At 41.1% G+C, this 25,922-nt stretch overlaps 1 protein-coding gene across 1 annotated transcript in view; it reads left to right on the top strand.

Moving 5' to 3' along the window:
- Window positions 1-25,922, top strand: part of TAF4B (TATA-box binding protein associated factor 4b) — a 141,980-nt gene that overhangs the window by 25,285 nt on the left and 90,773 nt on the right. The window contains exons 5-9 of the mRNA XM_075316370.1: window positions 3,645-3,767; window positions 10,384-10,473; window positions 16,087-16,323; window positions 22,752-22,887; window positions 25,655-25,745. Coding sequence (XP_075172485.1) covers window positions 3,645-3,767; window positions 10,384-10,473; window positions 16,087-16,323; window positions 22,752-22,887; window positions 25,655-25,745 — 677 coding nt within the window. The remainder of the gene's footprint in view (window positions 1-3,644; window positions 3,768-10,383; window positions 10,474-16,086; window positions 16,324-22,751; window positions 22,888-25,654; window positions 25,746-25,922) is intronic.

The following is a 25,922-nucleotide window of genomic DNA, read 5'->3' as shown; positions in this document are numbered from 1 at the left end:
AGCCGGCAGCACAGGCAGCGTGAGAGCGGCGGAGGCTGGTAACTAAGGTAAATATCGGGTAACCACCTTGGTTACCCGATGTTTACCTTGGTTACAGCTTACCGCAGCTGCCAGATGCCGGCTCCTGCTCCCTGCTCTCCATTTCATCGCTCTCTCGCTGTCACACACAGCGATCTGTGCGTCACAGCGGGAGAGCGACGACCAAAATATGAAGCTGGACATTCAGCAACGAACGGCAACCTCACAGCAGGGGACAGCTCGTTGCTGGATGTCACACACAGCGACAGCGACGGGACGTCGCTGCAACGTCACAGAAAATGGTGACGTAGCAGCGATGTCGTTGTCGCTGTGTGTGATACCACCTTAACAGTTCTGCATTATCTGTCTTTAAATCAGTGTTTTTAATTCCTCTACTATTCCTCCTGGAAATGTGTGAACACTTTACAGCTGAATGAATGTCTTCATATTGTTAATAGGACATGTCTCTACACAGTCACACTGTCTAATTGCTACCAGTGCCAGATTGTGTGGAGATGCCATTTTCTCTAACAAGAAAGAACAGTAAGGCTATGTGCACATGCTGCGTTTTTTTGACGCTGCGTTTTTGTGCGGTTTTGGCCTCTAAAAACGCACAAAAATGCAACCGCGGCAAAAAGAGCAGCAAAATTGCATGTGTTTTTACCGCGATTTGGTGCGTTCGTTTTTGGCTGCATTTTGCTGCGTTTTTGATCTCTGCGTTTTGCTGCGTTTTTCCAATGCATTGCATGGGGGGAAAACTTAGAAAAACGCAGGAAAGAATTGCATGTCCTTTTTTTTTTTTTTTTTTTAAAGCTCAAAAACGCAGCTTAAAAAAAAGTTGTGTGGGGACAGCAAAAATGAAAACTCATAGACTTTGCTGGGGAAGCAAAGTCATGCAGTTTTGAGGCCAAAAAACGCACCCGAAAAACTCACTGTGTGAACTTGCCCTAAAGCCATAGGGTAACATTAATCATACATTTCCAGGAGGGTTAAAGGAATGATCCATTACAGACTTAGAGGAGATACGTTAGAACTGCTATTTTATGAGTACAAGCTTTTCTTAAAATATACTTGTCTGGAGAGATGACTTGTCCTCTTCAAATAAATTGGACATTTTTCATTCTGGCATCAATGTTAGTTGACTGTTTTCTTACTGGTATAGGGCACGATTATGCTGCTCTCCTCCCACCATTGTAATGCAGTAGGTGAAGTCTGTGGATAATGTCGATTGTGGAGTCTTCCTTCTGCTACCTAGTACAGCAAGGGAGGATGTTCAGAGAAATGGTGGAAATAATCATGGGAGTTTATGTAGGCCGTGCATCTAAACAAAAAGTAGCTACTGGATCAGGGCAAATTTCACCATAATTATGACAAACCAAATAAGCTAGGTGAACACAAATGAAAAAAAATGCTTAAAATATACCTTTTAACAATTATACCTTTTAAAAAAGGACAAAACACTTAAGACCTCTTACAGCAATAAACACTACTGCTTCTAAAAAGACAAGCATCATGTGTCATACCAGGTGCAAGAAAATGTTGCCAACAAGCTTAAAAAGGGGGCCAACACTCAGTACCTTAGCAGAAAAACAAATTTTGACCAAATAACACTAGAGGCTAACGATTCTCAGTGCCCCAAAAGTGTCAATGAAGGAATGAAAAAAGGAACTTTCTCACCCAATCGAAGTGGAGTCCCAATTTTCAAACAATTACTGTTCAACGGAGTCTCTGGTTCTTAAGGCAGAAAACTGGCCCTTCAATCATGGCTCAGGATCCCCACAGACTCAGCCGGTTTCTCCTCAGCATGACCCTTTTCCCAGTGCGTTTCTCTTCAAATCATCAGAGGAGTATTCATAAGAGATATATGGTCAATGAAGTCCAGATAACCGTACCCACAACACAATGTATTCGATAGCAGCGGGTGTGCTTGTGAGCGGCTGCTGCTATCAAATACATTGTGTTGTGGGTCCGGTTATCTGGACTTCAATGACTATTATTATTATAAATAATAATAATAATAATATTTATTATTATAGCGCCATCAATTCCATGGCGCTTTACATGTGAAAGGGGTATACATAATAGGGACTAGTACAATAATCATAAACAGTACAAGACAGACAGGTACAGGAGGAGAGCGGTCCCTGCCCGCCAGGGCTCAGTCTACCATATACCTCTTATGAATTCTCCTCTGATGATTTGAAGAGAAACGCGTTAGAAAAGGGTCATGCTGAGGAGAAACCGGCTGAGTATGTGGGGATCCTGAGCCATGATTGAACATAGTTTTCTGCCTTAAGAACTAGAGACTCCGTTGAACAGTAATTGTTTGAAAATTGGGACTCCACTTCGATTGGGTGAGAAAGTTCCTTGGTTGATACTATTGGGGCACTGAGAATCGTTAGCCTCTAGTGTTGTTTGGTCAAAATTTGTTTTTCTGCTAAGGTACTGAGTGTTGCCCCCTTTTTAAGCTTGTTGGCAACAGTTTCTTGCACCTGGTATGACACATGATACTTGTCTTTTTAGAAGCAGTAGTGTTTATTGCTGCAATAGGTCTTAAGTGTTTTGTCCTTTTTTTAAAGGTATATTTTAGGCGTTTTTTTCATTTGAATTCACCTAGACTGTGTATCTATCATACCTTGTAGTTAGGCAGTGATATTTTTTATCAATAATGCAAATTACTGCATTGCGAAGATAAAATTATGGTCTCCTCTCTTCTGCCAGTTTTATTAAGGTCTGTGGGTGAATCTTTTACAGCCAAAATAGAGGGGGGGGGTTATGTGCGTTATGCAGAATCCTTTCTTTACACTAAATCAAACATATTTTGGAAACTTGTATATGAAATTGTTCTTTTATGTCTTTGGTTTTGTTTTATTCTATTTTATAGTTTTGGATCTTTGAGTGTTCGCGTGCCACGATGCAAGTTTAATGGGAACTCTTGTAGGGTACATACAATGTTTTGGTCACTTCAATGTAACTTTTGATGGTCCAGCGATCGTAAAATGACAATTGTAATTTCAACAGGTGGACACGTGTCATATAAATGCTGCTGTCGCTGATGGTGGAATCTAGATGGTTAGACAGCTGGCTTATGAGTCTGCTCCATACACATCTGGTCATCGTGTTATGTCCATTTGCGCCAAGCGATTGAAGTGGCGACTATATGCAATGCCTGTATAGTATACCAGTTTTCACTTGGTGTCTAATGATAATTTTTAAAGTGGAAACTTTCACAAGTTTACAGTACAAACTGCATTCACTATTAAATAGATCTTAGACTTAATGTACTTAATTAAAAAATCCATGTCAAAGCATCTATGTATTTTTTATTTTTAAGATTTTCCTGTCTGATATTTTAAAATGAGCATCTTCTAACCAGCTCTGTCTGATTCCCCTAATATGCCCATCTCAGTATCCAGATTATACAGCCAGTCTGATGGATTTTCAAGTGAATAGACCAGTTGCATGAGGTTTGAGATCTATTTAGTAACACATGCGGTTTATATTGTGAAAGCTGATGACTGGTCCACTTTAGGTTTCTTTTTATTGACAGATTAATAGTGTCTCTGCTCCTTCTTGCTTTATTTTGGAATATGCGCCTTAATAATATCATCTTGTCATCTAACTAGGACGTCCTGGATAATGTGAAAAAGTGCAAGAATTTTCTTGCAACATTAATAAAACTGGCATCAAGTGGACCTCAGTCACCAACCATGGGGCAAAATGTCAAAAATTTGGTGAAAAACTTGCTTGTAAGTCTTTCTTGTTCTGCTGATTGTATGCATTCATTTTCTCAACACGCAGTAAGGTGTGGGGATGATTTCCATGAAGCTGCAGGTTAATTGTGAAATAGCAGAATCTGTACTGCAGTAAGCATATAAATATAATGGCAACTCGGTCGCATCCATTACAAGTCAATGACGCAACATTTGATGTAAAACACTTTAAGGATCAATCACATCTGTCAGGACCTCCAATTTGTGACTTCTCTTACCTTGTACAACTGTTAGAAATATAGATTTCAAGCCAAATGTTTATATTCCATCAATTTGGTTCCTTAATCCCTTCACGACCGGCCGATTTTTCGCTTTCCGTTTTTTTTTTTTCCGCCATTCTTTTTCTGAGAGACTAACTTTTTTTTATTTTTCAGTCAATATGGTCATATGAGGGCTCATTTTTTGCGGAACAAGCTGTACTTTTAAATAAAACCATAGGTTTTACCATATAGTGTACTGGAAAACGGCAAAAAAATTCCAAATGCAGAAAAATTGCAAAAAAAGTGCGATAGCACTATTGTTTTTGAGATATTTTATTCACGGTGTTCACTGTATGGTAAAACTGATGTGTGGGTGTGATGCCTCAGGTCAGTGCGAGTTCGTAGACACCAAACTTGTATAGGTTTACGTTTATATAAGGGGTTAAAAAAAATTCGGAAGTTTGTCTGAAAAAAGTAGCGCACGTTTTACGCCATATTCCGTGACCCGTAGCGTTCTCATTTTTCGGGATCTATGGCTCAGTGATGGCTTATTTTTTGCGACTCGCGCTGACGTTTTTAACGGTACTATTTTTGCGCAGATGCTACGTTTTGATCGCCTGTTATTGCATTTTGCGCAAAAGTTGTGGCGACAAAAAAACGTCATTTTGGCGTTTGGACTTTTTTTGCCGCTACGTCGTTTACTGATCAGATTAATTGATTTTTGATCGGGAGTTTCTGAACGCGGCGATACCAAATGTGTGTATATTTTTTATTTTTTTTTTAACCCTTTAATTTTCAATGGGGCGAAAGGGGGGTGATTTGAACTTAGATTTTATTTTTTTTTGTTTTTTTTTTACTTTTTTTTATTTTTTTTATTTTACTAGTCCCTCTAGGGGGCTATTGCGATCAGCAATCCGATCGCTCTGCACTATCTGCTGATCACAGCTACACAGCTGTAAACAGAAGATACGTGCACTTCCTGCTTCTCTGGCCTCCGTAGAAAGCAAAAGTGAAAGTAGTTCATGTCTAGCACAGGAGTCATCACATGACCCTGTGCTACCATGACAACCACCGGAAGTCACGTGATCATGTCCCGTGACTTACGGTATCAGGCGGTAAGTAAAACTTTACCGCGATCGCGTTTATAATGGCGCTGTCACGTATTGACAGCACCATTTCAGGGGTTAAACGGCACGAGCAGATACCGATTCTGTTCGTGCCTAGCAGGCACACATCTCAGCTGTGAAAATCAGCTGAGATGTGCGCCGATCGCGGCATGCTGCTGCTGGCAGACCGCGGGCAGTAACGTTATGACCGCTAGGACATAATTTTACTGCCCGCGGTCGTTAAGGGGTTAACTGTGGATGTGTACCCCATGGGGTTCTTGGCATGTAAGAGTGGGGCTTGCCCTGCACCAATGCCACTTTCCTAAATGTGTAACACATTGTATGATTACATCTTGTGGTACTGTGATTTTATTTGGATACTGGCACTGGCGTAACACTATTGAAGTTCTAGAATACTGTTTGTGGTGTGGAAGGGACCACCATGACTGTGATCTTTCACGAGTCATGCATAATACAGCTAATATATTTTTGATTCAATGGACATTGCCATCATTTACTCATGGATACATTATGTGAAACTGCAGCAGAAACGCATCCTGTGAAATATGCACAATTTTACTTCATTATTTTCTTAAAGGGAGTCTTGTCCCCCAAAAATCGCTAACTAAACCACTTATACAGATACATAGGGTACTTGGCACGCATAAAAATCCTACCTGTTGGATAGCGTTTAATGGTTTAGTTGGCATAAAATAAACTACCGTATATGCCGGCGTATAAGACGACTGGGCGTATAAGACGACCCCCAACTTCTGCCCTAAAAATATAGAATTTGGGATATACTCTCTGTATAAGACTACCCCGCTCCCAAATGAAAAAAAGTCTGCTTTGATTGCAACATGTTAATTTTAATTCCGCGAGAGCCGTACAATATGTTTTTAAAGGGCCATTGACAGATCAATCGCTCCAATGTTCACTTAGTACAGCAAGGAATGCTCCTCCCTGCTGTATAAAGCCACAACTGGACTAAAACAATGGTACTACACTCTGCTACAAACAGACACACACACACAACTCTGCTACATACAGACAAACACATACAACTCTGCTACATACAGACAAACACATACAACTCTGCTACATACAGACAAACACATACAACTCTGCTACATACAGACAAATACACACAACTCTGCTGCTCTGTGGGGCCTGCACCCGCGGCTCGGCGGGTACAGCACCCGCGGCATCGGCGGGGGGGGGGGGGATTGGCAGGGCATACATCTGGGGGGATAGAAGCAGCTCACCGGGGCCCATAATGGGGAGGCAGGGAGGGCATTTAACCGATTAGGTCACGGTGGAGAGGGGGCCCACACAGCGCCGGACAGAAGCTCGCCTCCTTCATCTGTGGGACTGAGAAGGCGGTAGCTCCGCCCACAGATGAAATTCAAAACAGGATGTCTGCGCGCCTTAAAGTGACGGCGCCGCAGATTGCTGCCGAGGACTGCGGTCCCCGGAACTCGGCCGGGGGCAGCAGAACTATAAAGGCGAGTGGGCCCCGGCCAAGGGACAGGAGAACTGACGAGGCGGAGTGGGCCCCCCCGGCTCTCCAGGGCCCCGGCATTTGCCCATAGACAGGTAGGAGCCCTGTCTGCGAGCCAGATACGGCCATCAAAAGAGCCATATCTGGCTCGCGAGCCATAGGTTCCCGACCCCTGCTGTATGATATATACCGTATTTTTCGCTTTATAAGACGCACCTGATTATAAGACGCACCCCCAAATTTGGTGAAGGAAAAGAGAATTTTTTTTTTTTAATGTTAAATGGGGTCCATCTTATAATGCCAGTGTCCCTCTAACAAATCATATAGGGTATATGTCCCTCATAGCCCCCCATCCTAAAATTAGCCCCCTTAATCTGGATATGGCCCCCTTATATTGAATATAGCCCCCTTGTGATGGCACACGTTCCCCTGTGCTGCCTATGGTCCCCTATGGATTGCACACGTTCCCGTGTTAGATATCGCCCCCATAGTGCTGCCCATGGCCCCTATAGATCGCACAAGTCCCCCTGTGTTATATATCGCCCCCATAGTGCTGCCCATGGTCCCTATAGATCGCACAAGTCCCCCTGTGTTAGATATCGCCCCCATAGTGCTGCCCATGGCCCCTATATAGATCGCACAAGTCCCCCTGTGTTAGATATCTCCCCCATAGTGCTGCCCATGGCCCCTATAGATCGCACAAGTCCCCCTGTGTCAGATATGGCCCCTAGGCTGCCCATGGCCCCTATAGATCGCACAAGTCCCCCTGTGTCAGATATGGCCCCTAGGCTGCTGCCCAAAGTAAAATAAAACCCTCTTTCCTTATCTCCTCCAGCGCTGAGCTCCCTCCTGTCTGGCTCCGTGCTTCTGTTCTTCCACTTCCTGGTTCTCAGTGCGGTCATGTGATCGGCACAGCAGGCTGAGCTCTCTGCCTGCCTGATCACAGTGGAAGCAGGGACACGAGGAGAAACGCTGCAGGGGTAAGTAAAGCTTTTTTATTTTAGAATGAGCAGCAGCCTGGGGGCCAAATCTAACACAGTGGTGGGCATGTGCGATCACACTGGGACGCAGGCTCATATAATATGCACCGCTGCCCAACCCTCACTGCGTGCGATTTCAGCACCATTGGAGATGGACAGCGGCTGTGCATATTATATGAGCGGGTGCAGGAGATCAAAGGCTGCAGCCCGCAGCAATCCCCTGTGCTCCAGAGCTGCTGCCCCCACCTCCCCTGGACGCTGCAGTGTACATATATATATATACACCCCCCCCCCCGTATATCCGGCGTATAAGACGACCCCCCACTGTAGCCATTATTTTAAGGGGGTAAAAAGTCGTCTTATATGCCAGTATATACGGTATTTTGTAAGCTAAAGCAGGGCTATGGTACAATCATGGTGTGGCTGAAGTGCTCGGTGCACTCCTTCGTCCCCACCGCTTGCACATTAAGGATTGTCATTTCTTCGTAGCGCTCTGTAACCACACTCTCATTGCTGGCTCCAGTCTGCGGCCCCAGTACTCTGCTACAAAGAGAAGCCAGGAATGATAGTTAGCAATATCACTATGGCCCTGATTCATCAAGATCGGCGTTAACAACACCGGTCTTAAAGAGGGGGTGAGGGAGTCAGACGTTCATGATTCATTAAGAAGCACTTGTTTCTCAATGAATCCGGCGCTCCTGAAAAGTATCGTGAGTGTCGCCACAAATTTTACTCTATTTTTCTTACATAAAGAATGCTACAGCTCGTTATGAATTAGATGAGTGGTAACGTCACACCCCCAGTTTCAGTCACTTAGGTGGAACTGGCTTAAAAATGTAAGTGCTTTATGCGAGAATTCTAGTGAAGATGCTTTGTAGTCATGCTCACATTGGCCAGGATTCATCAGAGTGTGCTGTCCTATTCAGCGCTTTGCAAAAGTATTCACCCCCTTTGGCTGCGTACCCATTTTGTTACATTACAACATGTTTAAATATTTCTAGAATCTAATTTTTGTGATGCATCAACACTAAAGAGAAAAATATAGGTAAAAATTTAATTTCTGGGATAAAAAAATAAAAATTGCCATGTGCATATGTATTCACTCCTTTTACTATGAAGCCCCTAAAAATTTCTGGTGCAAGCAATTACCTTCATAAGTCACATGCTTAGTGAAAGGAAGTCCACCTGTGTGTCCCGGGGTGTGTCAGTATATACACACCTTTTTATGAAAGGCAATAGAAACTGCAACACCATTAAGCAAGAGACACCACTACCCAAACACCATGAAGATCAAGGAGATCTCCAAACAAGTCGGAGACCAAGTTGTTAAGTACAAGTCAGGGTTGGGGTATAAATAAAATTTCCCTATCTTGGATGATGCCCTGAAGAGCCATCAATCCATTATCAAATGGAAAGAACATGTTATCACAGCAATCCTGCCAAGAGAGAGCCCCCCCACCCCATTAATCAAAGATGTGGCACAAAGACCAAATGTAACCCTAAAGGAGCTGTAAAGTTCCCAAGCAGAGACTTGAGTATCTGTCCATAAGACCACAATAAGCTGTACACGCCATAGAGCTGGCATTTATGGAAGAGTGGCCAGAAAAAAGGTCTTACAGCCAAAAATTGCAAGGCTCATTTTGGTGTTGCCAAACATGTGTGAGGCTCCCCAAATTTATGAAGGAAAGGTGCTGTGACCTGATGAGATAAAAATTGAACTTTTTGGCCTCCAAGGTAAATGCTTTGTCTGTCTGACGCCAAGTCAACACAGCTCATTGTCCCAAGAAGACCATCCCCACAGTGAAACATGGTGGCAGCATCATGGTGTGAGGATGTATTTTTGGCCTCAGTGGAAGAGAAAATGGTCTGAGTTGAGGGGAAGTTGGAGTAAAATACAGGGATATTCTTGAGCAAAACCTTTGTCAGTGGCTTGGGACGGATGTTCACCTTCCAGCAAGATAATGTCCCAAAGCATACAGCTAAAGCAACACTCGAGTGGTTTAAGGGAAAGCAAGTAAATGTATTGGAGTGGCAGAGTAAAAGCCCAGACCTTAATCCAATTGAGAATCTGTAGTCAGACTTTTTGAAGATTGCTGTTCAAAGGAAACCATCTAACTTGAAGGAGCTGGAGCAGTTTCTTACCTTGATTAATGGTCAAAAATCCCAGCGGCAAGATGAGGAAAGCTCAGAGACTTATCCAAATCAACTTGCATCTGTAATTGTCGCAAGAAGAGGCTCTACAAAGTAATTACTTTAGAGGCGTGAATAGTTATGCATGCTGAAGTTTTCAGGTCTGTCCTATTTACTTCACAATAAAAAGAAAACCAAATGTTCACAATTGTAGACATGTTCTTTACATGAACTGATGCAAACCTTCAAACAAAAAAACCCAACAAATTCTCGGTTGCGAGGTAGCAAAACATGAAAAATAACAAGAGTGAATACTTTTGCAAGGGTATGTATGTATGTATGTATGTGTGTGTGTGTGTGTGTGTGTGTGTGTGTGTGTGTGTGTACATATATGTATGTGTGTGTGTGTGTGTGTGTGTGTGTGTATTATAATATATATATATATGCATGCATATCCCAATTCTCAGAATGAGAATTGAGGGGGCATACAGAGCCCATTGGGGGTGACACTCTTTAAGCAGTTGGGGGGAATTTCCGTCATTGTGCACTGCATGTGCCACCAATCCAGCCAGATTGTATGAACAAAATGACCACAAAAGTGAGCTGCAATGATTGTCCATGTGGCAGAACTTGTGAATTTCGTATTTACTCCTTTTACTTCTTTTCATATTGAAGGATTCGAAACTTGAACCAGAAGAATTTACTACAAAGTTGTACAAGGAGCTGAAGTCCTCCCCACAGCCTTATCTAGTGCCTTTTCTCAAGGTATGTTATCATGTGGATTTCCACCAGAACTTTGGCATCAGAAAGTTGTATATATGACAATTGAAAAAAACAATAAAAAAAAACCTGCTACCTTTTTTAAAGGCTCCATTAACACATGTGAATTTTACAATTTACGAGAAACTCTCCCCCGCTTTTTTTTTTTTTGCTGCACTGAAGTGAAAGCAAAAAACACCACTGCTGGTGGTGTTTTTTTTCCCATGGCAATAAAAGGACCCCTGACCTGTCACATTTTTAATCAAATTTATCACGAAGCAGCAGATGTGACACAGGTGTATTCCGATTTCCATCCATGTTTCACAGGTTCCCATTAATTTGCATAACCGAATCTGATCTGCAAACACAAATCAGAATAGGACATGCCCCAAGTCTCACGATTTTTTTACTGATATGTGAATATGTGGATTCATCTTAGGCTGCTTTCACACTACGTTTTTTTAACATGCGTCATGAACGTTTTTTTGCTGCAAAAGCGGATCCTGCTTTTACAGCAAAAAAACGCATGTGTTATTTTGCAGGATCCTGTCACTTTAAGTTTATGGGCGGGCATTGGAGTCATGGGAATTGAACGTGACAGACTGGGAGCCGGCATCTAACAGCTGTGGATGCTCGTAACCAAGGTAAGCATCGGGTAACTTGCTTGGATACGCGATAGTTACATTGGTTACGAGCGTCTGCAGCTGCTAGGAGCCGGCTCCCTGCACACGTTACCAACGTAAACATCGGGTAACTAAGACCGTGGTTACCCGATATTTACCTTGGTTACGAGCGTCCTCCGCTCTCAGGCGGGGGAGAGTGGAGAGAGAGGCAGGGGGAGGCAGGGAGGTGAAGGGAGGGAGGGAGGAAGGTGGAGAGAGGGAGGGAGGGGGAGAGAGAGATTGATCACCCGAGGCTGGTTTCTGGGCATGCTCAGTAGAGCAAGCAGGATCCTGCCTATCAGTATGCCAGCGTTCACATGCGTTTGCGAGCTGTTTAGTCAGGATCCAGCAACTTGCAGTATTTGGACGCAGCTCAAAAACGCTACAAGTAGCGTTTTTGAAATAAGTTAAAAAAACTGCAAGTCGCTGGATCCTCACTATAACGCACACAAACGCAGGTGAACGCATGTTGACGCGAGTCCATTGCAAATGCATTGAAATGAAAACGCATTTGCACTGGATCCGTTTTTGCGTTAAAAAAAACGTTAATGACGGATGTTAAAAAAACGTAGTGTGAAAGCAGCCACTATGGGTCTGCGTACTATCCGGTAAAAAAAAAAAGAAAGTCAGACGCCACTCATGATTTCATACTGAGTGAATTCAGCCTTAAACATGGCTAATTCCTGTTTCTATTGCGAGTAAAACCCCTCTACAGTCACTTAAAATTGAAAAACCCTCAGAAAAAGATTTACTTTTTTCAGTCTAGATTTTGAATTTGTCTCAAATACTAAGCTAGATTTTTTTTTTTTGCGTATCTCAGATGCCTTAAGTGCATTTTAACCTCTTAGTAATGAAACAAATTTTACCTTTTTAAAGGGATTGTCCATAGAAAAGAAGTTATTGGCTTCTTGCAGGATAGGTGATAACTTGAGGATCAGTGCAGGTCCAACTGCTGGGACCCACACAGTGTCCGTGATTTTTTTTTTTTTTGTATGGACATAAATACAAATTAAATACAAATGAATGGAGATGCGCACTCCCTCCTCCGAAAATAAACAGATTTGTTACATTGTTTAATGGAAATGCATATATGGGAATCTGCACTTGGCTATCTATTACAGATGTCACAGGCTCACTCTGCCTTCTTGATTGCTGTGTACAGAACACTGAGCAAGTGTTGTGTATACGAATATTCAAATTGTCTCTCCAGTAAAGGAGACAAACTCTAGCACAGCGCCACCTATTGGAAGTAGCGATCCTAAAAGTCACAAGTGGATTTTTGACAATCCTTTGCAATATGACTCAGGATATATAAGCCAGATCAGAATCCCAATTTGCAGACACGGTGTTTCGGGGTGCTTGCCCCTCGTCAGTGCAAAGTATGGGGGTGTCTGATCTGGCTCATGAGAAAGCTATGTGGGGACCACGGGGGAACACTATTCTCCTTAAGGAGACTTTGCAAGCCAGTCTGGCTGCCAGGTAAGGGGACTTATAGCTGCAATGCCCCTAAAATTCCACGGGGGAACACTATTCTCCTTAAGGAGACTTTGCAAGCCAGTCTGGCTGCCAGGTAAGGGGACTTATAGCTGCAATGCCCCTCTGGGAAATATTCAAATTGTCTCTCCAGTAAAGGAGACAAACTCTAGCACAGCGCCACCTATTGGAAGTAGCGATCCTAAAAGTCACAAGTGGATTTTTGACAATCCTTTGCAATATGACTCAGGATATATAAGCCAGATCAGAATCCCAATTTGCAGACACGGTGTTTCGGGGTGCTTGCCCCTCGTCAGTGCAAAGTATGGGGGTGTCTGATCTGGCTCATGAGAAAGCTATGTGGGGACCACGGGGGAACACTATTCTCCTTAAGGAGACTTTGCAAGCCAGTCTGGCTGCCAGGTAAGGGGACTTATAGCTGCAATGCCCCTAAAATTCCACGGGGGAACACTATTCTCCTTAAGGAGACTTTGCAAGCCAGTCTGGCTGCCAGGTAAGGGGACTTATAGCTGCAATGCCCCCCTATACGAATAGGAAGTACTGACAGTGCTTACTACACTGAACCCAGTGATCAAGTGATCCCTGGGTGTATGGAGGCAGTCGGAGCTGCTGGGTCAGTCAGCTCTGCTATACAGCTAGGAGGCTGAGTTTCCCGTGTAACTGGAGCGCATATACCATCCCTAGTTCCAGAGAAAATAGTCAATGAAAATGATGTTTTAACATGTTCAACAGTCTCCCAACGGCCTTTTAACCCCTTATCCCCACACCTGTGTCAGCAATTTTTTTTTTTTTTCTTTCTAACAATCAATTTTTTTATGGACTACATCAAGTTTGAAGAGACTTTGAGGGGCTTATGTGATAGAAAATATGCAAAAGTGACAACATTTTAATAACTGCACCCCTCAAAACCACATTCAAGAAGTATATTAACTCTTTAGGTGCTTCATTAGGTGGAATTAAAGCAGTGTGGAAGGAAAAAATGAAAATTCACAAATTTTAGAACGTTGAGCTGTGAAAATAAAAAAAAATGTTTTTCTCAGAAAATTGTTGATTTAGCCCCAAACTTTTTATATAGTGTAACAGAAGAAATTGCACAACAAATGGTATAGTACATTTTCTCCTGAGTACCGATACCCCATGTTGTGATGGAAAACTACTGTTTGGACGCATGGCAATGCTTGGAAGGGAAAGACCACCATTTTGGCTGAAATAGATTGCAAATGTCATCACATTTTTAAGAGCTTCTGATATGCCAAAACAGCAGAAACCCACACAAGTGACTATTTTGGAAACTACACCTTTCAAGGAGCCCATCTAGGGGTACATTGAGCATTTTAACCCTCAGGCGGTTCACAGAATTGTATGACATCGGGCTGAGTAAATTAAACTCTAACATTTTTTTCCACCAAAATGTTGCTTTGGCCTCAAGTTTTTAATTTTCAAAAAAGGTAATGTAGCCTTTGTGCTACCAATAGAATGGAAGGGGATCTGTGTGAATCACGTATTTCAGAGATTTAAATGGAAAGCCAATGTAAGTACTTAGCGAAGTGTGCAGGATAAATGTGAGCCGAGCCTTACTGCAATCTTTGGGAGGAAAAATAAATAAATCAACGAATGAATTTAAGAATTGCTTTTTATTTATTTTTCACGCTGTTCACCATGTGGACTAAATGATTAGATGGCTTTATTCTTTAATACCAGATTTATGTAGGTATTTTTTATGCTTGACTACTATCACACACTTAACTTTTTATAAAAAAAAATACATTTTTGCATTGCCATATTTTGACATCTTCAATTATTGTATTTCTGCTGGCCTGACCATTTGTAAGGGCTTGTTTTGGAGAGATGCGTTGACATTATTGTTATCATTGGGCACATAATGTTTTTTGTTCTTTTATTGCTTCCTATTCCGGTTTTTGGGAAGCAGAATAAACACAAAACAGTAATTTTGGATTGTTTTAACCGTATGATAAAATTAACAAGACACGTTTATCCTTCAGGTCAGTACGATTACAGTGATACATTTGTAGTTTTTGACTTTTTTTTATATTTTGCCACTTTTACACAATAAAAACCATTTCTTAGAAAAGAAAATTGTTTTTGCATCATATTGCGAGATATAGCTCTTCTTTTTTTTTTTTTTTCCCCTTCACACTAGTGAAAATTGTTTTCAGCTATACCATTTTTATTTACATGTAACTTTTTGATTGCATATTATTCCACTTTTTTTTAGGCGGTATGATGAAAAAGCATAGGGTTTTTTTCGCCAATTTTTTTTCTTTATTTTTTCTTTAGTGTTTACTGAAGGGGCTAACTAGCGTGACAGGTGTTATAGAGGATCGTTCTGAATGCTGCAATCCCAAATATTTGTACTTTCCTTTTTGTTTTTACATAAATATACGTATGTATTACTTTTTTTTGTTCTTTATTTTGTGATCTATATATATAATTTTTTATTAATTTACTTAGTCCCAGGATGGCACGTCATCTTCCCCTGGTCTGATTGTTAATATATTGCTCTGTAATGCTTTAACATTGATGGGCATCAAACCAGTGACTGACATATAGGAAGGAGCCGTGTCAGCAGTTCGATGCCACTGTCTCTTTTGACAGCGGTAACACAGGGGGTAATGTCTGCAATTGTGGGCATTACAGCAGGGTGTCAGCTATGATACACCCGCTGACTTTATTGCCGGCGCTACATGTGAGCCAGCACGATCATACGGCTGTACAGTTTGCGGCTGTATGGCGGATGTCGTGAAAGGGTTAAGACATTATGGGGCACACAATGTGTAAACTGTTGTTTTTTAGGAGACAGCTGTTTCACTGAATGTTGCATTATGTTCATGCTTTCGTTTTTATGTTGTTGAGTATCAGTGTGAACCAGTGCTTTATATGTATATTTCTTGGGCTGACACTTGATACAGACTTATTTATGGCTGCACATTGTTGTTTTGGCTGGTTGTGTTTTATTGATTGTAGAAGAGTTTTTTGTTTTTTGGGTTTTTTTTTTTTTTTTTTTTTTGCAGGATAATGATGACCTATTGGTAGGATAGGTAAAAATCAGTGGGGGTCTGTCACCCGTTACAGCAGTTTTTCAGCTCCAGCAGGCTATAAATAGTGAATGAAGGACCATACAGCTCTCTTCACTGTGCGGTGGCCAATGCAGGTTGCTGAAGATCTGCCTCTATTGAAATGAATAGGAGCTGAGATGCTGCATCCAGGAATGGCCACAGACTGAGCAGAGCCATGATCTTCTGGCTACATTCACGGTTTACATCCTGATGGCGCTGAAAGCAGCAGCTCGGTGGGATGCCCGCTATTAGACCTCCACTAATCCGATATCGATGACTTTTCCTAAGGAGCCATGTAATGGGTGATCATCTGTATAGAGAGAGAATACCTAAATGTTTGTTCCATGTATGTCCATTCTAACTGTATTGTTTATCTCTTTGCATAGAAAAGTCTTCCTTCTCTGCGCCTTCAAATGCTAAATTCCCAGGAATTTATCTTTCAATGTGGACAACAGAACCCTCCACCACAGAAGATGGCCGCAAGCTCTTTTGTTAAGATTACAACATCCTCTTCCATGCAGACCGTAAAACCAGTTGGTTCTCCAGCTCTGGGCACTGTGAAGGTCCATCAGTCTACCTCTCCGGCACCCCAGCTTCTGAAACCTGTGAACCTAAAACAGGTGGTGAGAGACTAAGCCTTCTCCATCTTTGTTCTCTTATTTAAAGTTTAGATTTCAGGTTTATTTATGTTTTTTAACCCTAGAACGCGCAAGCAATTCAATCTACCATAGAAAACAAATGACCTAGCAGGCCTGCGAGGTCCCAGGTATGCGTTCTAGGGTTAATATGGTACCAACGTCGTGGTTAATATTTATATTCAGAACATAACAAAAGACAATTTTCCTTTACAAGAGTAATTAAAAGATGGCGGAGATGGGTAAGGCTGATAATTGCAAGAGAATAAACGCAATGTAAATGCCTAAAGAGCGTTGCTTATATCAGACGTGTAAGTTGATGCTACTAGGGTTGCTATAAAGCTAGAAAATGTTTTCTTTTGGTTTTCTGCCTCTGACACAGCACCATCCTGTACTTTATGTGAGGTTTGGGTATTGGAAGTCAAGTGACTGGGACTGAACTGCAAAACCAAACATGGCCAAAGTCCAAAGCACAAGTGGAATTGGCTGCCATAAAGTGAAAGGACACTGTAAATGTTATTTTCTACAATGTTTGCAGTGAAAATGACTTCATTTGACACTCTACATATAAGTTGTCTGATGTGATTCTCTTCACATTGGCATCCTGGCATCATAATTTCCTCTTTTTTTTTTTCTAGAGTTCTGATGGATCTGTTTCTTTGTTACGTTAAAGGGAGCCTGTCAGTACATTTGGTGACTATAAGCTGTGGCCACCACCAGTGGGCTCTTATGTACAGCATTTTAGATTGCTGTATATAAGAGCCCAGGCTGTGCTGTATAATGTAAAAAACACTTTAAGAATACTCACCTAAGGTGGTGGTTCGGTCCTATGGGTGTCACTGCTCTCCGGTCCAGTGCCTCCTCTCTACGGCTGTGCCGTCCTCCTTCTATTGAGACCCTTGTGCATGACTCATCCTACGTCATGCACCTAGCCGGCACTGTGGTCCTGCACAGGCACACTTTGATCTGCCCCACTCAGGGCAGATCAAAGTATTGTAGTGCCCATGCACGGCTGATATTTAACCTTTCCTCGCGCCTGCGCATTACAGTACTTTGATCTGCCATGATGAAGCCAAATCAAAGTGCACCTGCGGAGGACCGCAATGTGTGCCTGTGTGGATGACGTACACACATCATTGACACTCAGCTGGGTAGAAAGAGGACTAAGATCGCAGCTTTGAGGAGGCGCCGGACTGGAGAGGAAGCACTGGTATCTAGATCAGCGACACCCACCGGCCCGGACAGCCCCTTAGGCGAGTATTATCAGCGGTTTTTATGATCTACACAGCGGTCTGGGCTCCTTATATACAGTATTCTAGAGTGCTGTATATAAAAGCTCACTGGTGGTGGACACAGCTTATAGTCTCCAAATCTGGTGACACGTTCCTTTTTAACATGGGCTGTGACATTTGTGCTTTCAATTCTATTTTTCTGTTTTTTTAATCTGAAAAATCTGCATTTCATAGCTATAACAAATCTCTCTCTAACATAAACCGTTCCCAGACTGACTATACTGTAAAAGGGTATGTCGGCTTTCCGACAAGGTGCCCATTTATTTACCGTATTTATTTTTTCATAGGGGCTTATTTATGGGATCTGCAGAAGAAACGTTTTGCTAGGTACAAAAAATGCAGCTCTTACAAGCAAAACAGAACTAAATAACCCTACATTTACTTGCAACATATTAACAAAATTTATCCATATGAATAACTAATGTTGCAAACATTTGTTATTGGAAAACTGTGTAAATTGCAAAACATATATCAAAATAACATTAACACCCTGTAAAGACATTAGAACTCTGTGTATACTGATCTGGCACAGTGCAAACCATACATCAGACGTCCCTTCAGTATAAAGCTTTGTGGGAATTATACATACTATATGCAATTAATGCCTGCAATTACTTACATTTTCATGCAATACTTGGATACACTGCTGCATTAATGAAATAAATAACCACCAAATGCAGTAGTCACATATCTCATCATGTCTCATCATCCCTACTTGTATTTTGTGTATCAGTTCGTCATTGACAATTGAAGTCTGGTGTAAAGATGATAAGATGTGTATGTTAATCAGATTCTTTTAATTGATCTTAATTTGGCATCTGTCCTCAATAGAGAATGGTAAAAAATGGAAACCTTAAGATATAGGGATAATCATCACATAAAATTGTTTAAATTCTGTGAAGCTGGCTTACTGCAGCGTTGGCTATAAAAAGAAAAAGGACTTTGATAGCCTGCTCTGCGCATATACACTATACACATGCAGCAGAGCAAGCTGTCAATCAAAGTGCCAGAGACTGATTGTGGCTCGGTCACTGTAGTGAGTGAGGACTAATTTCATCCCCCTGCACTGACTTTTGACTGGAAGGGAGTGACAGCAGGGAGAATAAAAAAAAATATTTTCCAGGACCTACCTTCTGACAGTATTTTGGCGTTTTTTCTCATTTTCCATAGGGACCATAACACAAAAGGTTAACATACCTAACCACCCTCTAGTGTTTTCTGTCCCTGTTGGAGGACAAACATTCGGGAGGTTGCCCCTGCAAGCAATAGATGCATTGTATCTGTAAGGACCATGGCAGGTTCGGGGAGTCATAGGCTATCCTTCCACCGACACTGGTCGAGGCTGACACCTGTCTGATTGATGGTCAATCAGCCTGAAAAAAGTCCTGATTCCCACGTGTAGGGTTCTCTGAATCTTTGCAGCCCACCCTCCCTTCCATTGGATACTGCGATGAGCTGGAAAGCTGCTTCTGGTTTCTGTAACACAAAATTCCTCTATTGGCTCTGTTTATTCGTGTGGAAATGCATAGAGGCATTGAAGCAATTCTCATAGTGAATGCATCATCACACCGGTATCTTCTGTATTGACTTTCAAGGAAATGGAACGGGCTGCACTCAGGTAAGATTATTTATACATTTCTTGGGATTCTACTTTATCCTGCCTTTCTTGTTCAGGTTGTATGGGATTATGGATAGTCCAAAACCACGCACTGCTGAGTCTCCTTTGATACTACGAGCCATGGGGATAAAAATCCTATTCCTAAATCCTCAACAGAGGCTAAGAAGAAAATTAAAAGATGTCCCACTTGTAGCAAGAAGCCTTGACTCAAAGAAGCAACTTTCTCCTGAATGTATTGCAATACTTAAAGGATGAGCAGTCTTCCCTTCTTACAGAAATGCGAGCTGTAATAAGAAAATCCCAGAAGTAGGGAAACTGGTTAATCTATCAGTTACAACAGAAGATGAGACAAACTATTCTTCAGAGGACACAGATCTGTTATTCCAGGCAGTCAGAAGCACTATGAGTATTGAAAACGTTCAACAATTCCGTTGAATGCAAGTTGAGATGTTCGAAGGATTAGAAGGACCAGACAAATTCCATTAATAATAAAAATTGCATTGAAAAAGCTTCAGTTTTGTTTTTTTGTTTTTTTTGTTTTTTTTTTTTCTTTCAAATGAGTAAAACAAAAGCCCCAAGAGTCAACTAATTAAGAGGTATATGCCACTTAATGAACCCTGTAAGGCGCAAATTGGCTGGAGTAAGATGTGTGGCATAAGCAATGTCGCCACTCAACATGAATTTGATGAGCAGGGGTCGTCACGCCCCAGTACCGCCAATGTCATCGTAGCGAGGCAAAAATGTCATGAAAACGCCAAGTCCCAACATTTTTGTGCAGCCTTGTGTTGCCCAAAATTTTTTACAAGTTTTCAAAGCTTTTTATCCCAGCAAAGTATCCTAAGAGAGTAAACCTAGCGTTTGGTGATGTCCAGACTTCAGACAGTCTTTGCCTGCAAAGGATTCTCTACAAAGTACTATAAATAAAAAAAAAAATATTTTTAATAAAGTAAATTTGTCCAATTACGTTTGTTCCCCTGAAATAAAAGGCTTTATAGAAAAATGGCTGCAATCCATAAACTTTTCACAGGCTATTTTAAGTTCAACCTCTTTTAATTAGACCTGAAAGTCTATACTTTAAATTGCATCTCCGTTTTAATTTGACATTAAATCACGTAGATTGTCACTGTCCAAATATTTCTGAACCTAACTGTTTTTCGAACTCTAAATTTTCATTAGTCCTGCACACTATATTTTACTAGGAGATATGGGTTGGATTACAAACTGGGAAAAATCAAGCCTTGTACTAGAATCAAAAAGAATATTTTTAGGAGTTCTTTTCAATTCCCTTAGTTAATGTTCTTTTCTACCACTTACAAAACATGTTGGTGAGACAAAAGATACAAACATTCGGGATGCCTGCAAGGACTTCCCTGAGGAATACTGAAGATTCTGGGGTAATGACATCAAGCATTCAATTTATACAATGGGGCCAGTTCTATTCTAGGGTTTTCCATAGACTAATTCTTGCCTCATGGGATGAAAACACAAGATTTTTGATCAAGTAGTTCTTCTGCCATCCGTGAAATAATTTCTGAACTGGTGGATCTCGCTACCAAACCTTCGGGAAAGCATGACTATAGATACTTCCATTTTGACAACCACATAGGAAGTCGGTCTTGCATACTAAGTTTCTAAAAGCACCTTCCAGACTAAAACGCCTAACTGCGATAAGAAATATAGTGCTAAACAGCTTATGTGATTCCCTTGCTTCACCCAGTCAAGAAATATTTTCTACCTTAAGACAGCATTCCTGGTAGCCATTACTTTTGCTAGGATTGAAGAGATGGAAACCCTACCCATCAGAGAACTTTACCTCTAAATCTTAGAGGACAGGATGGTTTCAAAATTAGATATTTTCTTCTGAAGCTAGTGATGAAATTTCACAGGCACCAAGATATTTTGGTTCTTTCTTTGTACCAAAATCCAAAAATATATACAAGAATTTCATTTTCTTTCCCTTTTTAAAAAGAGCAATCTTTCAAGACATTGAAACTACCAGGCTTTGGCCCCTAGATGCCAACGATTTTATTCAATTTGATGGCAAGAACAAAGAGGAAATATGAAAAGCTACTGTTGGCAGATGGATAAAAATCTGTTTAACAGTCCTACATCATTCAAGGGGAGTCCCCTCTCCCCACCTCCCCCTCTTGCTCTTCTAACCTTGAATGTTGAAGCCCATTCTTTCAGGGATGCTCTCATTTCTTGGATGGAGAAAAGCACAAGCTTTAGTTACAAATTTGGTTGATTAAGCTGTAACTTGGCGAAGTTTAAACACCTTTTTGTAAATATTAGACTTAATCTGAAGTCCAACCAACACTGGATTTGGATAGTCTTCCAAACAGTGGTATATGTTTAATTATTCAGCACTGCTCCTGGATGTCATGTTAGAATTAATAACTGGTAGGACTAATTACATCTAAGCATCCATCCTGAGAGCACTCTTAGTTTTCTCCCTGCTGATTTCTCTGCTGTGTGAGGATTAACATGTGAAGAATTCAGAAAGTTATTGCATCTCTTATTGTGATGCTTGGAAAACACTAGCAGGTGGGGTATATTAACCTCTTTTGTGTTCTTGTCCTTACAGAAGATGACAACCACCTATGCACAGTTAGAATGGATTCCTAGAAATACATTTAGCGGTAGGGCTAATTCCACCTTCTTGACTGTAGCCGCTGCTACATAAGGTGGCTACATAGAACTGAGGCGCTCTTTACCTTCAGATTATCATGGTCTACAGTTAAAGGGAACCTTTCAAATCCGGAAATACCATTTAACTTCTGTCTAGTTTTATTTCCTTTACTGGATACTGTTGAATACATAGTCTATTATGTTATTCCATCCTTTCTGATGTATAGCTGCTAGATGAAGACCAAAGGATACTCAGACTTATGTAACCTTATGGACACGTACTTCTGGAGCTTTTTTGGCGTACCCACGAAACATGCATCACAAATGTTATATGAACCTATATTTAGTTACATACTTTGCGTGTAGGCAATTTTATCAGGATTTTACAACACAATTTTTATATATGTTCAGATATTTTACATTTTTTTTTTTTTTTTTACCCCCTAATTTCAGTTTTCTGAGTATTTTCTATTACATTAGGAGAACATTCACAATCCATTTGACATCTGTGATCTAATTCCATATGAAATAAAACTGCAAAGAAAATGTTGCAGACTTTATTTCATGACATTTGAGTAAACTGCATTAATGATGAATCGTGAAACGTCCATGACTTGCGGTCTGATAGGCCTGCATGTCTTAAGGGATTAAGGCCATCTGGACAAGTTTATGTTGTTAGATATTACTGTAAACAACTGGTGAGATTTCTCGTTGTCATATCCAGACAAAACTACGTTTGAGGATTCCTGCGTGTGATGTGTGTAAACTAAGGGCTAGACGCAGATGCCTCATGGCAGTTTTGGTTGATTGAGCATGTTGATGGACCGCTTGGAATGAGGACCTGTTTGTGGCTAGTAATGTTTCTGTTACCATTGCAGGTAGTTCAGCATCCAACCACTGGGATAGTGAAACAAATGACTACATTGCCCCCAAACTCTGCCGTTACCATTACCAAGCCTGGAGAAAAGCAAATCTCTCTGAATACCCTAATACAAACAGGGCATATGCAACCAGGTAGTCATTCCTGTTAATGAGTAATATGCCATAACCTGAATGAAGCACTAATGTTGATTTTTGTATTTAGTAGTAGAAAACAGAAAGAAAAGCAAATGTATTTGATGCAAATCTAATTTGTCGAATTTTAGCAAATTCAAACAATTTTCCAATTTTGATTTAAATGAAAAGTAAAAAAAAAACTGTGGGGAAAAAAAAAGCTCACTGCTGTCATACACAAATTATAAGATTTCATCCATCAGAGAAGTTTGATATGACGTCAAGCACAATGACCCAGGCCTCTACATTATACTTTGCAGCTATCACATGGCTAAGCACAACTAATCGGGAACAATCCAAACTTGTATATAAGACACAGCAAGGAATAAAACAGCGATTTATGGGTTATTCAGGATAGTGAAGGGATGTCCTAGCTCACTGATTAGTATCGAGATAGGAAGAGGAAGTCCTAAAAGATTGGACTAGTGATGAGCGAGCACTCCCATGCCTGGGTACTCATAACGATCAGTCAGATGCTTGGACTGGCTCGACCCGTATACAGAGTATAATGGAAGTCAATGGGCAAATTGAGCATTTTGCCGTAACATTTTTGTGAAAAAAAATGCTTGAGTTCCCGATTGGCTTCCATTATACTATACTCTATACACACGTCAAACCTGTCCGAGTGTCTGTGCGTTACGAGTACCGAGCACCCTAGCATGGCAGTGCTCCCTAATCAAATTCGCCACACAGTATATGTTGGACAACTGCAGCAGTGAAGAAGCAAATACAGAGAGTCAGATGGCCATTATGACTGGTCAGCGATCTAGTGTAGCTGTCTGCTTGTCCTGCTGCATTTGAATTACTGTTGTTTTTTTTTGTTTTTTTATTTAACCTCTGGAGTGGTATCAGTAATGCATGTTCCCTGCCCCTTATACTATCTACCGTCTTACGCGCTTCCTGGCACCGCTCCCTTATACGCCATCTTGTGACTGCAGCTTATGACTCGATATAAAACAGTCACAAGCTCTCAATGGAAGTCTACAAGAGCCTTGTTCTGGCTCTCAAAGACTTGCATGTGACTTTTGGTCTGCCGAGCAAACACTGGAGCGATCTAGCTAGTCACAACTAACAGATGGCAACTGGAGTGGTGCTGAGAACAGAAGACACTGGCTGGTAAGCATATTGCTAGGGGTAGAACACATACAATAATACCACTCCTGAGGTGAAAAAGAAAAAAAATACATTTTTTTTTGTTCTACAATCCTTTTAGCGAAATAAAGAATAATCATATTTCAAAAGGACAAAAGAGAATTGCTCCACCCGCAACGGTTTGTTAAATGCCGTTGTCAATCTGTCATCAGCAAGCCCAGTGACGCGATTGCGAGGTGCTGATGCGTTGCCATGATGGGCAGAAATCTGCTGAAGGTTGTCCCCCCATCCTAGTCCTGTACTTGTAGTAATGTCACCATTCTAGTCCCCCTTCTTAAAGTAATGTCCCCTGTTGTATCACTCTTAATATACAATAAATAAAAATCCTTCTCACCTGTCCTCCGTTCCCTCGGCAAACAGTATTCTCTTCTATGGCTAGGGTTGTGCAGGGCAGTGATTGCATACGCCGACGACAGCTGCCAGCTTTTGAATTACCGGTGGTTGGCATTGGTATTGTGGTGCAGAGAGCTGGTCTCTGTGCCACAATACGTTTCATTTAAACGTGCACCCAAAAACACACATTCGACTGAAAAGAAGTACATGTGCCACCGGCCCCTTGGCTGGACCAGGCCATGATTATAAAGGGAGCTCCAGTGCCTGCAGGCCACATGAAGCAGACTCTGGGTGGGGGGGATGGGTTTTTGTGGGTCCACGTGCTCTTGATCCAACTGTATGTATGATACATAATTACTGTCGCCATAATATAGATGCACAAAGTGGACATCAAGGCAATTTTGATTTAGATCTGCTTGTGAACCTCATTGAGTTACAACTATGAGCTGCTACTCATGATCCTCACCATCCTCAACGATGTGTACATGTCAATGTAGTCAATAGATGACAAATGCTATGCAAGAATCCATATCCAATCTTTTGAGTGACTGAGATAAGAAATCTGAGGAAGCTTCGCATACACCATGGTTGGTTAAAGGAAATCTGTCAGTAGGTTTTCGCTAAGTAATTTGCCTGAGGTAGGGGTTGAAATACTGAATTAAGCGAAGTCCATTATCAAGCTGTGTGCTGTTGTTTACTTATAATGAAGCTTTTATCACTGCAAGTTTTGAAGCTGAAATGACTGCTAGTCATGTCCAATCCTCTGATTAGCAGCTCACTGTCAATATACAATGTAGACAGATAGTTGTGTGGGTGGAGTTAACTCTGAGCTCTGCTTCATGGTACATCTGAAAACTGTCACAACTGCTGAACCTAGTAAACTAAAAGAAATATCACTGGAATTAGGGTCTCTTCCTAATTTATGCTGTTTTCAGATGAGGTAGCAAACATTTGGTGACAGATTCCCTTTTAAATGTAAAGCTTCCTTAATCAATGTTAATATATGGAGATGTTTTTATATAGGCAAAAAATACAAAAATTTTATAATTGCATTTTCTTCTTTCCAGTTGATTGTGCAAATGTAATAGTTCCCTACATTTTTCAATGTGTTTCTAAGTAACGGTCATACAGAGCTTGATCTATGTTTCCATTTGTTTTGTTTTTTAAAACCTCAGTTAATTGATCCTCATTTTATTTATTTATATATATTTTTTTTTTTTTTGCCCCCTCTTTCATGCACCAGTTGTGAAGCAAATCACCGTTCCTGGAAATAAAGTTATATCCCTGCAAGCATCTATTCTTCCCATTAGAGAGACTAGCACTGCATGCTTCAGGTAATGAGACCCTTAAGTGTCAGGGACCTTTAAAACTATTTCTGTAGAATTTGAAAATGAATATTTTAGAGGCAAAAGATTGAACACACCTTGGACATAACTATTTATTAAGGTTTTCACATTCATGTTCCTGAACTATAATATAGAAAAAAAAAATAAATTCCCCCTCCCTGCAGT

Source organism: Anomaloglossus baeobatrachus, chromosome 6, assembly GCF_048569485.1.
Source record: "Anomaloglossus baeobatrachus isolate aAnoBae1 chromosome 6, aAnoBae1.hap1, whole genome shotgun sequence".
NCBI lineage: Eukaryota > Metazoa > Chordata > Amphibia > Anura > Aromobatidae > Anomaloglossus > Anomaloglossus baeobatrachus.
Note: the sequence above shows the minus strand (reverse complement) of the source record. Positions and strands in the feature narration are given on the sequence as shown.